The 15,328-nt window shown below is 40.5% G+C and overlaps 1 protein-coding gene across 1 annotated transcript in view; it reads left to right on the top strand.

The window, feature by feature from the left end:
* The window catches only part of LOC126297653 (RUN domain-containing protein 1), a 162,405-nt gene that overhangs the window by 76,170 nt on the left and 70,907 nt on the right, over positions 1-15,328 (top strand). Inside the window, exons 7-8 of the mRNA XM_049988736.1 lie at positions 3,718-3,839; positions 12,620-12,756. Of these exons, the coding sequence (XP_049844693.1) occupies positions 3,718-3,839; positions 12,620-12,756 (259 nt within the window). The remainder of the gene's footprint in view (positions 1-3,717; positions 3,840-12,619; positions 12,757-15,328) is intronic.

Here is a 15,328-nt window from a genome sequence, read left to right as displayed (position 1 = left end):
TATGTGGTCAACTGTAACCCTGACACTGAGCAAGGTAGCTCAGTGGTTAGCACACTAGACTTGCATTTGAATTGACAAAGGTTCAAAAATCCATGCCCACCCATCCTGATTCAGATTTTCCTTGATTTTCCTAAATCATTTAAGGTAAATGCCGAGACAGTTCCTTTCCAAGGACATGAACAACTACTTTCCTCATCCTTCCTCAATTTGAGGTTGTGCTCCATCTCTAATGACCTCATTGTCGACAGGATGTTAAACGCTAATCTTTCTTCCTTCCTGGAACCTTGATGACAAGTATACCTGCACTCACATTGTGATGAAGTCCAGCATTGGTTTGTTGTCACATCCAAATGCCCCACAAATCTGGGTGTTGCATGATTCAGCCAGCCAGCTTGCCAAATAGAGACCCACGATGAGGCTCCTTTCAATCTCTGTGAGGTGCTGATAATGCTGCCTTACATACGTATGCGACATCTTCACGCCCTACACAGTGATCACACATCTGATGCTGTTTTTGCCCCTTATATACCCTATCAGACCTGGTAACAACATTAAACATGAACAACACTAATTCACTCTGGTGGCCATTCTACCTGTCACAGAACATTGCAACTTTATTCATTTAAATACCCACCAATGGTATGTATGTGTACTAAGCCACACCGATATCTGACTGTGTCTTTTGAGTGCTTCAGTTCTTTTGTCTGGCAGAATGTTTTGTGCCTAAACATCCCACATACTATTCATATATAATCTAGAACTGACATTGTACTACCAAAGCTGCTATTTGCAACTAGTTCTCACAAAACTCTACCATCTGGTGACATTAAATGTAAACAGCTTGGGATAGCCTGTAAATTGTTATCTCATCAAGTGTGTTTGGTTTTGAATTGGTTATTATGTATTCACAAATATGTGAGACCTTAATTTGATAGTCTATATTTACCAAATACTGCATGTCACACATCATCTTCACACACCTCTCGGAAGTCATGGTAAAACATAACCTCAAAGTAAACATACTGCTTACAATACACAGGAAAAAGTGTGCCAGGTTATGACATTTTGCCTAAAACTATATCTAGATACAAGGTTAACTCAATAACAGCTGTGGTGGTAAATCTAATGTTGCTTTTGAACTTGGTGCAAGTTGTGAAGTACAATTTAAGGAAGTCATAGATCACTAGTTTTATGTGCTTCCTAACAGTATAAACAAAAAAATATGTATTTACAAGTGACATAGAGATGAAATAGTATTTTTATACAGTTAAAAATATTATTATGTTCATCCACACTTGATGTTGTTAAAAATATATATTCATGAAAGTTTTTTTTTCCATTTTGAGACTGCAGATGCAGACATTGGCATTCAATATATGTCTTTTGAATTGTGAGACTTTTTCATTCTGATGTTGCTCCACCTCTGATATGTTTGCTTTCTTGAGCAATATTATTTTTGATTGATAAAAGAATTTGTAGAGTAATCATTTCTTTGAGTGTATATATTCAAAAATTAGTTGTTTTGGTCAGCAGTAATCACCTTAGTGTTATTCAAGTTGTGTTTTAAATAATCATTAAAAAATCAAAATGGCTCATTCTTTGGACTGCAAAAACGTATTTGTTTCTCATTATGTGCAGTTTTCAGAATGGAGGAATGATGCAGCTGAAAGACATAAGTGTCATTTTTCCTAGAAAACACTTCTGTTGTTTCTTGGGTGACCAGCTCTCCTGATTTTCCCGTCATCTCCGGTATTATAGCAATTTTTCTTTAATCCTCCCAGCTCAACTATTGACTGCCTCTTTATCCTGTATATATCATCATTGATCTCTCTTGTGAATATTAATCCCACAAAGTACTATCAATAGTTTAAAATCCCTAATCAACAAATCTCAAAACATTTTTGTCTAATAATTGATACTGTTGTCGGCATAGTCTTTTCGTCAAGGTAATCTGAGGAGTGGAGAATGACTGCCATAACCTATGCTTCTAAAGGGGTTGTAGGAGGGGAATGTTTACCTGTTTCTCGTCAGTTTTGGCAACCAACATATGTGCTCGCCTTGTACTGAACAGCAGCTATGGTATAATTAAGGCAAAGAAGTAACAAGGACTCATGGGAACAGATTATAGAGGCATTCATGTTTAAACACACTCCTTACATTATTGACTGACAGAAGCTTAGTGTGTGATGTGTAAGTGTGACTTCAGCATTGTTCACAGGGGTAATTCTGACTGCAGCCAGTATTCTTTTGTAGAAGTTCATAATTGAAATGAAACAGAAGTGAAGGCGTCCCCCAAGTTGCTCAAATATCTTGGTAATGACAGAAAGACCATTAAAAATGTTGCCAGTAAGCTAGCAATACTTTTTCATTCAATCAAATACATTATAAGCTAGAGAAGTTTGGATTTTGGAAATAAGTTAATGAAGAATGTTTTCCATGATTCTAATTTGGCTAAGATGATGACATGGTCAAACTAAGGCAGAAGCAATTGCAAAAAAGATTTTAGCTTCAAAAAGTATTAAGAAGTTCATTGATGTCATGAAAGATCCAGGTAAACAAGCAGCTTTTTTCTGTTGCAGCCTGTGCCTTAACCCACAAAAACAGATAGATGTCCCCTCTAGTTGTAAGGCATTTTGATCCTGAAAAGATATAATTTTTGTTGTACATCTGAAATTTATTTTAATTAAATATTCCTTAAATCTCCCTTAAAATCATGAGTAGATGTTGATTATCTCCCGTAAAATGATGTGGTTGTCCTATTTGTTACCATATCCTGAGAGCTCTGTAGTGTCTATGAATAGGCAATTTCTATCTTTAATAAGGAAGAGATTGTTATTAAATATGATGCTATGGCAGTCCTACTCACAGAAGTATTCAGGAGTGCAGGAATTTTGGATTGCTTGAAATTCCACATACCCCTAAAACTGTGGTATGTTTAAGGATATATCTTATTGCTAAAAAGTTATTCGAAGGAGAAATAATCGCATTTGTTTCAAAAACAGGAATTAATGGCTGTGAAAACAGTATGTGGATTAAATGACTCTTCAGTACTACAGTTTATTCTGATGAGTGTCCTCTTCCTATCAGAAGATACTATCGCTGTTTGACATTTACATTCTATTTCACTTCTGAGCAGAATATTGGAAAAGTCTAGGCTAAGGTTTCTGGGCACATTCTGTGGTAAAAAGAATGAACTGGTAATTCAAGGGTAGACTTGTTGATGTATTTCATTATGTATTAACAGATATATTGTGAACACTGGAAATGACAAAGATTTCATTTGATTTGTATTGAAATTACTAGTCTTTTTTTTTTTTAATAAAAAACTATATTATTGGCTGTCAGGAATGAAATAATTAGATCATTTTTACATGTAGCAAATATTATGAATCTGAAATTTTTAAATAATAATTTAACTTCTTTTTGCAGTTCTAGCTTCATTGTCCAATAAAGAAAGTCAGGTCTTGCATTATTAGTTGTGAAAATTTTGTTTGTGTATTTTAATTACATTTTTGATAAGATTGTCATGTAATTTATCTTGTTTCTATAATATGCATTTAAGGTTATGACTGTTGCTATAATAATGCCTTGGGGCACTTATTATTGTTCTTGTCTTTTTGATCTCTCTCTTTTTTTAGTGTTATTATTCATTAATTTGCAGATGTGCTATTACCTTTTACTGGAAGTGTCTCAACTTTATTATCTTGTTGTTTTAAGGTGAAGGTACTCCTGAAGTTTCAACAGGTGATAAAGAATGCGTACATAATTGCCCTGTTCACTGTGGGAAATATTCCTCGTATTCATCCAAGAAGAAATATAACTTTAGAAATAGGGATGATGTAAGTAATGTATTGTACAATGATACATACTCATATTTTATGATGGTCAATATTCAGTTTAAATTATGATCTGAAATTCTTTTCTTCTTCTTCTTCTTCTTCTTCTTCTTCTTCTTCTTATTATTATTATTATTATTAAGGATGTTCATTTAGCCATAGATAGAACATTTCAACACTGAGTATAATCTGAGTACAGTTGCTAAGTAACTTCATGGGTAATTCTGTATGTAATAGATTACAATAATTTTTTTCTTGCAGCTTGATTGGATAGTGAATATTAAATTTACACTAATTTTGTGTGCTGGCCCAGATCTTCATAACTGATCCTGCCTTCAAGAAGTTTCACTGAGGAAGGTGACGCAGTGTTTAGCACACTGGAATTGCATTTGGGATGATGATGGCTCAAATCCAAAGCCAGCCATCTGGATTTAGATTTTCTGCAATTTCTCTAACTTGCCCAGGCGAATGTCAGGATGGTTTTTTTGAAAGGGCATGGCTGGTTTCTTTCCTCATCCTTCCTTAATCCAAGTTTGTGCTCCATCTGTAATTACCTAGATGTCAGCAGGACATTAAACTGTAGTCTTCCTTACATTTCATTAAGTTTCCTTTCTGTGCTGTTATTTTGATCAGTATCCAATAGTTTTCTGTAATGTTTAATGTTTTAGCAAAAGAGTAGTTGGTCTCTCTTTTATGCAGGTGGGAATGAAGAAATTGAAGTTAGAGTAAACTGGAGGTGGTCTGTGTGCTACTGTATTGGTTTAAAGCTCATTCCTATGGTTATGCCTGTACTCTCAGAATACAAATGAACAGTCATTCTCAACTTAATTGAATGGCTTACAGAAAGATTTGAAGTCCAGTGAACTGAATTAAAAACAAAATGTATTGCTTTTCATTTTTTTCTCAAATTCGTAAGTTTTTAACGGGTGAAACAACTGGTATTATTGTTACCCTCTTCTTTAAGTAATGACCAGCTATGATGAGTCCATTAATTTTCATAATATTGCCCTTTTAACTATGCTCCTATAAAATGCCTAAGGCTAATTAGTAAAAACCTTCACTGACATTCAAATGAACTTCCTTAACTTTTTATCACCTTTTCCTATTTCTGTATGTGGCGGAGGGGGGAAGGGGATGCAGTGATAAGACACCAGCCTTCTATTCAAGAGGACTGCACTTCAGATCCCTGCCCAGCCATCTGGATTTAGGTTTTCTGTGGTTTGCCTAAATCACTTACGTTAAATGCTAAGTAGGACACTCTGACAAGGACACATGCAATATTCTTCTACAACCTTACCTCAGTCTGAGCATCCACTCTGTCACGAATGACCTTGACATCAAGTCTATGTTAATCTCCCCTCTTCTTCCTCCTCCTTCCTCTTCTTCTTCTTCTTCTTCACACATAGACAGACACAATTTATGATCATCTGTCATGTGTAGTAGTAAACAACATAGAAGACTCTGAGGAGAACATATTGGAACAGTCACATTTGAAGGACACTTGTTTCTCTCTATCTAAATATACATTCTACAATCTACCTTACTGTTTGTATGGTGGAGAGTGCTTCTGGTATCACCATCATTTCTGCAACTCCCTGTTCAGTTTGTAAATGGTGAAAGGGAAAATGTCCAGGCTTGACAAGACATCCCTGATGACACCCGCCACATAGGCCCTGGCATGAGAAGTAATTAAGGGCTACTATTGTATGCAGCAGCCACCACAAGATCCAACACGATCTGTTCAATGTACTGCCTGGCAGTTATCCAATGCGATACCCGTGAATCAATGAAACACATTCCAACTTCATGTGAAGACCGATTCTGGTCATCTCTGCAGTGTGGCATCATATGGATACCACCAGAGCACTGCAAGGTGATATCAGAAGGGCCACTGAAGCTGCTGTCCTTGATCAGACTGTAATGAACAGTTTACAAGAAAGGACCTTATGACCCAGACATCCTGTTTGAGTGCTTCACTTGATATGACAACATCTTGCAGCTCACCTTCAGGTCTGCCATTCACATGTCAACTGGTAACTTTGTCACTGGTGAAACGTGTTATTCACAAATGAATCCAGATATCCTCTGACGCAGGGTGGTGACCATATTTGTGTATGGGGCCCCATGGTGAGCAGTACCTGCCAAATATTTCTGTGATGTTGATGGGAGGCTTCAGTGTTGACAGCCATAGAGATCTTGTTGTTGTTGTTGACGGCTGCCCCTATACCAAGCAGTACATTAAAGATATCCTGTTGGACCACTGCTGCATACAGTGGTGGCCCTGCATTACTTCTAATGCCAGTACCTATGTGATGGCTGTCAACAGGGATGTCTTGTGAAGCATGGACATTGAAAAAATGAAATGTTTGGTGATGTGTCCCGACCTAAACCCCATCATGCACATGTGGGACATGCCTGACAGATGTGTTTGTGGTTGTCCTTCTCCACGACAGATTCTTCAAGAACACTCACGAGGTTTCATTGAAGAATAAGAATGGATACCACAGGGTGACCCTGCAGACTTATATGGAGCATGCCACGTAAGTGTCAGGCTGTGATTAACACTCAATGAGTAAATACACATTACTGAAGCTCCAATGAAAAGCAACCAGGATTATGGAAGGAATGATTGTTTCCTCTTTGTTTTCGACACTTGTTTGACATTTCAGTTTTCTGTATGTAAATGATCGACAGTGTAATGATGATGTGATGTGTGCTTAATTTGTGAAAGATAACTGTATAATTCGGTAGCATACCCAGTCCACAATTATTGCTCTGTGGAGTATGGCAGACACCCAACCTCATGTTCCTCTAATTCTTTTGCACAGTGTAAGGAACAATAAACTGCCACCTTCATCAGTATCGGTTACGTCACTGGTCAAAGAAGCTAGAAGGAAGAATAGGAACAAAACTGAAATGGTTCTAAATAATTCTAAACAGAGCACTTTTCTCTCATATTGATGATCCTCCTCAAACAATGATGATATTCATATCTACATTAATGAACTGAAAAGACCCTCAATGCATCCTGCTTGCCCCCTCTGCACTCATCCTTACCATTCATTCTCCTCCCTATACCACCCCTTCTGACTGTTTCTTGTAGTATGTCATGCATAAAGCATGCTCTGTGTCTCAGATCCACCTGTGTTGTATACTTCTGTTTAATCATTATTGGAGAAAATATTCGTGTACTGTCCATGAGTTGTGGGCTAAATGGAGATCACAATGAAACAGGCATTTTGTGTAGACCAAATAACAATTCTTAATTTTATTTGTTGTTGTTGTATAACCATATGATGAAGGGGCCCAGACCAATTTGTGGTGTAATGGAGTAAAAATTTGAAACTTTCAGGGATGACGTAGAAGGGTAAATGCATCAATTTGAGGTAAGGGTCCAGAAATGACTGAGTTTGAAGTTATAAGGGAAAATTGTTCTGAGACCTCTGGCAGTCAAATACATGAACCATTATTGCTGTTGCCAAGATTTTAGGGTAGACAACTGTTAGAGGTGGCAGTATGGACAAAGACAAGGAAGGAGGTCTAGTAAACATTGGCTTTAAAACGCATACCTTAAGAACAATGAGCACTTGTCCATATTCGATACTGTGAAGCACTTCTGCAGCAACTCTTTGGTTTCCATATTTTTGGAGGTACTGTGGACCAAAACAAGAAAAATGGTCTTTTAAATGTATAGCTTAAGAGATGTGAGCACATGTTCAGTAGAAGAGATGTTTTTCACAGTATCAAAGATGAACAAGTGCTCATAGCTCTTGAGGTATTTTTTTCTTTTCTTGGTCCTTACTGCCACCTCTGAAAGTTACCTATCATACAGTTCTAGCAACAACAGTACTGCAACATGGGCTCCACTGCCAGAGGAATCGGAACAATTTTCACATATAACTTTCAACTTGATTTCTGGACCAGGATCACTTAGCTCAAATTGATACATTTACCCTTCTCCATTATCCCTTAAAATTTTTTGACCATTGTTTGAATTTGACATATTTTAATCAAGTTTGTATCCAACAGTTGTAATTCGCGCTCTATCAGCCATACTGTTTAGTATAGGGTGAGCTACATAAAACTGCCCCACAAACACAAAATAGAAGACTGACACAGAATTGACATGTGTTAACATAAAAGATTGCATGGATGTTTTCAGCAAGGTAGAGCAACAACAAACATTTCCTTAAAAATCTTGTCACAAGTGCGTAAGATACTTGGTGAGGGGAGGACAGTTGGTAGAGGCCGTGCAATCTCCAGACCACCTTGATCACTGTTCTCTCTCCCTGTTATTATTACCTGTGGGGCAAATGGAAGGGTCAGGTGTACTCAGATAATCCTCACATACTGGAAGAGCTATAGCAAAACAATGAAAACACTATTGCTGCTATCTCTCAGGCAGAATATCCTCTGTGATGTTCAATAACAAGGATAAATCCCTTGTTAGTCTTACTGTAAGTATTTTCTGGACCAGTTTTATTCTGCCCACCCTTTACTTAAAACTCCAGTATTGATGATGATTATGATGATCCATTTCTTACAAAATTGCACTTGAAATTCAGTGATGGCACACCAGATTGCAGGCTCTCCCTGTATGTAATGCTCTTACACATTGATTAATGTACCTATTCCATGTTGTGTCTGGGCCATGAGGCGTAAGTAATTGGTATTTTAACTCCATAAAGTCTGTGATCAATACAATGAGACATATGAAAACATATGATCAAGCATAAACCACTCAGACAATCGAACTTTATTCTACAGGATGTGTGTACTAATATTACATTTTTTTAAAGTCCATCTTACAAATCAGCGTGTACAGTTCTGGATTACTAGACTATTGTCTGCTGTTTTAATTTTGTGGGTGAAGTCTGTATACTTTAGATTTTGATACCATTTGTGCTGTTCTTTATTATTTACAATCAGTATGACTTTGATTCCTTGGAAATGCCTGACACCTTACTAATGAACAATTTCCCACTATGGTGAGTGAATATGATCAAACTGGTAAAATAATGTATGGAAATTTCTGGTTGAGAATTATGAATTATTTAGGAGTAAAGGAGATGACTCACTGAAAGGCAGACACACTGCACTGTCGATAGGGGTACAACCAGGAGGTCTAGCATTTGGAATGCACTTTCTTCTTCAAGCTTATAGGAAAAACACACACACACACACACACACACACACACACACACACACACACACGCCTATGTCCCTAAATTCCCGAAATTCGCTCAGTCAACTGCTAGTTCTTTCCTGGCCCATGGCAAGTGTACTGAGATGGGGTAAGGGTGTGAAATTGGGTGGGGTGAGTGACAGAGAGATGGAGGAGGCGGGGAGGGGGGTTTGGGAGAAGCGGCTCATAGAAGAGTGGGGAGCTCTCTGACACACACTATTGGGTGGCGGGGGGGGGGGGGGGCAGCAGGTTACCATAGGCTTAGACCAGGAAGTTTACGGGAGCAAAGGATGTGCTGTAAGGGTAGCTCCCATCTTCGCAGCCGAGAAAACTTGGTGGTGGTGGGGAGGATGCATATGACATGGGTTATAGACCAGCCCTTGAAATCTCATGTTGAATCACTGGGTGGTCCACCTTATTTTTGCCAGCATTTTGGCAGTGACTGTTCATTCCATTGGACATCTGGTTGGTTGTCATAGCAGTGTAAACCACTGTGCAGTGTTTGCAGCAGAGCTGGTATAAAACATGGTTGCTTTCACAGGTGGCCCAGCCTCCGATGGGGAAGGATAAGCCTGTGATGGGACTGGGTGGGTAGATTGGGCAGGTCATACATCTGGGTCTTCCACAGGGGTATGATCCTCGTGGCAGCAGAATGGGGGTGGGAGTGGCATATGGATGGACTAGAAGTTTGTGGAGGTTGGGTGGGTAGCGGAACACCACTTTGGAAGGGGTTGGAAGTATGTTGGGTAGGATGTCCCTCATTTCAGGGTATGATGATAGATAATAATAAAAGCCCAGATGAAGGACATAGTTCAGTTGTTCCAGTCTGGGGTGGCATTGGGTGACGAGGGGATGCTTCTTTGTGGTTGGTTCTTGGGAGGGATATGAGGATCAGGTGTGTGTAGGGATATGGCACAGGTGGTCTGAATGTGAATTAGGTCTTGAGGATATTGCCTGTCTGCAAAGGCCTTTGTGAGGCCTTCAGCATATTGGCTGAGGGAGTTCTCATCACTGTAGATGCATCTACCATGGGTGGCCAGGCTGTATGGAAGGGATTTTTTGTGTGGAACTGGTGACAGTTGTCAAAGTGAAGGTAATGTTGGTGACTGGTGGGTTTGATGTGGACCCAAGGTGTTGATGGAGCCATCTGATAGTGAGATTACACTACCTGTCACAATTCATACCACCTGGATGGTGGAGTCTCCCACACTCCCAACTAACCATGCCCTGGTCATCTTCCAGTACTTGCTAACTTCCAACCTGGTCTCGCCATCCTTCCCCAGGTCCCTCTCTAAGAAAAATAACTACCTTTCAACAGAAGGAAGGATGGTCCTACACAACCTAAAAATAGATCCTGTCCTGATCATCCTCCCGGCAGCTACCTGTCAAAGAGCCCCCGCCAGTTGTCTGACACCTCCTGCTGCAAACTCTGCCAAAGTGACCCTATCCCAGAAGTCCACCATAACTTCAGTCCCTGCTGAAATCCTTATACCTTTTCCAGAACGTTTCCCCTGAATCCATCTCCCTAGTCACCCCAACAACAGCCCGCCCATCCACGTTCTACATGCTCCCATAAATCCACAAACCTAATGATCCTGGGCGCCCCACTGTGGCTGGTTGTAGTGCCTCCACTGAAAGGATCTCAGCTCTTGTAGATTAACATCTCTAACCAATTGTGCAGAACCTAGCCTCCCACATTAAAGATACCAACCACTTCCTGTAGTGGCTCTCCACCATCCTCACACCATTGTCTCCGTATCTTTACTCTTCACTGTTGATGCAACCTTGCTATACACCAACATTCCACATGGCCATGGCCTTGCCATGAGTGAACACCACCTCTCCCAATGCCCTGCAGTTTCCAAACCCACCACTTCATTCCTTGTACACCTAACCAACTACATCCTAACCCATAACTACTTTACCTTTGAATTGAAGATATACAAACAATTCATGGCACAGCTATGGCCACCCGCATGGCACCCTCTTATGCCAGCCTCTTCATGGGCCACCTAGAGGAAACATTTCTAATTTCCCAAAACCCCAAACCCCTGATCTGGTCCAAGTCTATTGATGACATCTTTATAATCTGGACCCAAGGCAAGTACACTTTCCTAGCTATCGATCTCTTCCTCTCAGATGGCTCCATCCACAGCTCAATCCACACCAAACCCACCAATCACCAACAGTACTTGCACATTGACAGCTGCCACCCCTTCCACACCAAAAAATCCCTCCCATACAGTCTGACTACCTGTGGTAGATGCATCTACAGTGATGAGAACTTCCCCTCCCAGTATGCTGAACGCCTCACAAAGAACTGCACGCCTAACTCATAAACAGATCTTCCATGTGATATCCTCACACACACCTGATCTTCACATCCATCCCAAGAACCAAACACAAAGAAGCACCCCCATTTCACCCAATACCATCCCGGGCAGGAGTGACTGAACCATGCCCTTCATGAGGACTTTATCTATCACCATACCCTGAAATGAGGTACATCCTATCCAGAATACTTCCAACCCCTCCCAAAATGGTGTTCCGCTGCCCACCCAACCTCTACAACATCCTAGTCCGTCCCTATGCCACTCCCACCCCAATTCGCTGCCACAGGGATCACATGCAAGACCTACCCCATCCACCCACTCCAGTCCCATCACAGGCTTATCCTACCCCATCAGAGGCCAGGCCACCTGTGAAAGGAGCCCTGTTATATATCAGCTCTGCTCCAACCACTGCATAGCATTTTACACTGGTATGTCAATTGGAATAAGCAGCCACCTTCTCCATACTGCCACCTTCTCCATACTGCTGCCAAAAATGAATTGGACCACTCAGTGCCACTACATGCGAGATTTCAAAGGCTGCTTCACAACCTGTGACATTTGCATGCTCCCCATCACCACGAGCTTTTCTTAGCTGTAGAGATGGGAGATGTGTGTGTGTCTCCACACACACACACACACACACACACACACACACACACACACACACACACACACACACACCATCCCCTCCCCAGCATCCCCACTGTCGCATCAGCTAGTTGTGTGCTGTTATCTGACTTTAGACGGTATGAAATCGTGTGGCCAGCCATCTGCCACCTGCCCCCTTTACCTGCACCCCTAGCTAGCCTACAGATGGCTCCCCACTCCACCAGAAGCCACTAGAGCCTTCCCCCCAACCCCTTCCCTGCCTCCCACCTCTCTCCATCCCTCAGCCCCCCCCACCCCCCCTCCCCCACTCCCACCTCCACCAGTACATGCACTGTGGGTGAGGAAAATGCTGGTAGTTGACTGAGCACAATGTAAGGAGACAGGTACATGTGCGTGTGTGCGCTGTTTTTCCTACAAGCTTGAAAAAAGGAAGTGCATTCCAAAAGCTAGCCAAGCTCTGTACCTTTCATTTGTGTCAATGATGAAGCAGCGCATCTGCCTTTGGGTGAGTTGACGCCTTTATTCCTAAATAATTCAAACTGGTAAAATTAATGTTGTTAACCAGCTGTTAAAGTAGCACAGTAAACAGTCACACCTGAATGTCTAGCTAAAATGTGGAATGTTGTAATATGTTTATATAATTTGATTTATTCCAGATTCGAGAGGAAACTATTAATATAATGAAGAAAGCTGCTTCTCTTTTACACATGTTTGCTGCGCTGCAGTTTGGATGTGGTACAGATAAATTTAGAAAAAACTCTCTAAAAAGAACTGTTAAGGCAAATCATTGGGGGTGAGTTTCATTTTGTAATAGTTCATGTAAGGTGTTCTCAGTAAGTATGGAAAGTTACGGATATTGTTTGATTTCAAGTGGCTGAACAGTCTTCGTAAAATATATTCTTTGTGTCTTTTGCACCGCAACTCCCCTCCCCCCTCCCCCCTTCTCCCCCAGCTCCTTTTTCTCCTCACTTCCTTCCCCACCTTTAGGTTTTCTTTATTAATCCACCATCATCCACTTCAAATTTTTTCAGTGTTTCATTTGTTGATTTTCAGTTGTTACCCAATAACCTTATCTGTCTTTGCTGTGTACCTGATTGCACAAAGTGATTTATAATCCATCAATACATGCATAGTTATCCTTAGTCCTTATGAAAGTGAACATAATTTGGGAATCTGCTATTAAACTTCTGAAAAAATCAAATAATTAATGTATTAGCAATGTTATTCCCATTCAGCTACACTTAATTCATGACAGTTAATTTATAATATGTTGTAGTTAGTGGAAATATGAGACAACATCTGTTTTCTAGTTACATGTAACCTTTGTCTGATTTTCCTGATGCCGTGGATATTTGTTTGACTCCATTACAGTCGTGCACTCTCGCAGTGGGAGATGTCTGCTGATTAAAATGAATTTGCTGATATGTGAATCTGTTTGCAGCTGCAATGTTAGTCACTTCATTATTTGCTGATGGAACTTAAATACTGTTATTTACTTAAATGAATTCGAAAGTGGAGAATCATTTGATGTTCTGTAAGTGTGTGAACACCATTGAAATGCACAAATATGGATGATAAATGTACGAGACTAAATTAGCGACTTGTTTGTTACTGCAGGAGTAATGTAGGGAGATAAGTTTTCATGTATGTGAAAATTTGTCATAAATTCAGTACTAACTACTAATAAATACAGTTTTCATATCCCCACTGGGAAATATTTCTGAAAATTATTGAAAGATTTGAAATGCTATTTGGCTATCTGTCACAGAAGAGGTGCAAAGTAATAAATTATAATGTTTTCAGTATTAACTTTTTGAAGAATTCATAGCAAAAACATGACAGGGAAATATTAATTAATGCTTATAATTTGATGTCAGTTGTAAACTTTCTGTGTTAATATTACCAGAAGAGGTAACATAAAATATATGAAGGATGGTATTGGTGAAGTAAACATATATCCAATTTTAAATACGCTCTAGAAAATCAACAGTTGATTTCATCTAACCTCCCCCCCCCCCCCCCCCCCCCCCCTCTCTCTCTCTCTCTCTCTCTCTCTCTCTCTCTCTCTCTCTCTCTCTCTTTTCCACACTCCCTTGTTCATAGATAATAATTTTAAGCACATATCAAGTTTAATGTAAATATAAATTCCAAGCACTCCTGAAATGGAAAGGTTGTAGTCATATGTTCAGTGATGTAATGTGGTCTTCTTGCTGGATGTGGTAGTCCACAATGCATTTGATGCAGAAAAAGAACAGTGCACACATACAAATGAATGCAAATTCAGTGAGGTGTCTTGTCTGCACCAGCTAGCACAAAACATGGTACAAGACATTTCAGTTCAGGATTGTAATCACAAGATATGTTTGTCCACGGCACGTAGGTAAATATCCTATTCCAGAGTCCTACAAACACTACCACAACACACAAGGATACTAGTAGCCCTCTATTTGGATTTACACACACTTCTGGTACAGCCACAAACTGGTGGTTTTGTCCAGTGGATTTGCTTGTATCAACCTATCCCGTATCACGAGATCAGACCAAGTGATATGAATGGTGCATCGTCTGGTGCCGCCATTGCTGTTGTCTTCCACTGTAGTGATTGTGTCTTTCTGGATGCTTCCTGTTATAAATGCTGTGAACTTTCATCATTTCACTATCTTCTTCTTAACCACAGTTACCTTCATGAGATACAAGGTCCCTTCTCCCTAAGCTCTGCTACCTGGTGGTGTGGTCTGAGGTGTTGGAAATGGTCTGCTGCTATCGGTGGTGGCAGCACCCAGTGGAGCTCGGGTGTACTTGACCACAGGTGGTTGTTACGGTGCACAAAGCAGATCACATTGGTCCCCACATTCTGCATCATGTAGCTCCATACCAACGTGATAATGCTGGGAATCTATCCAAGGCCTTCCCAAAGGAGTCTACCTACACTGGTGTGCCAACTGTTTACTGGAGGTACCAGGTAATCACGTGATGCTGCTAGGACCAAAACTGGTAATATACAAAGGCAGTAGCTATGCAGAAGCTCTGCTGGTGAATTCCCTTTGACAATGTCCTGTAAGGTGCCAGAAAGAAGGTAAGGGTGTCCTTTTTGTTGAGACACAGCAGTGTTTTTTTCACCTGCATTTCAAGTGTGTTGAGCTGCGCCATCCGAGGATGGGTGGGATGCTGCTGCAGCAGCGCCACTTGCATTGCTATGCGTGCTGCAGTAGTGCTGGCTTTTTTACTTAGTCTCTGCTGAGATGCTGGGCCAGGGGATGCAGCCCCGTATGAGCAGCTTCATTCTTGTGAGGCCCCAGTGGTTGGCATAGAACATGCAAATACGAGAGACCACAAGGCCACTGCCCAAACACGCGATCTAGTGT

The sequence above is a fragment of the Schistocerca gregaria genome, chromosome X (genome assembly GCF_023897955.1).
Source record: "Schistocerca gregaria isolate iqSchGreg1 chromosome X, iqSchGreg1.2, whole genome shotgun sequence".
NCBI lineage: Eukaryota > Metazoa > Arthropoda > Insecta > Orthoptera > Acrididae > Schistocerca > Schistocerca gregaria.
This window is presented reverse-complemented; position numbering and strand designations above follow the sequence as displayed.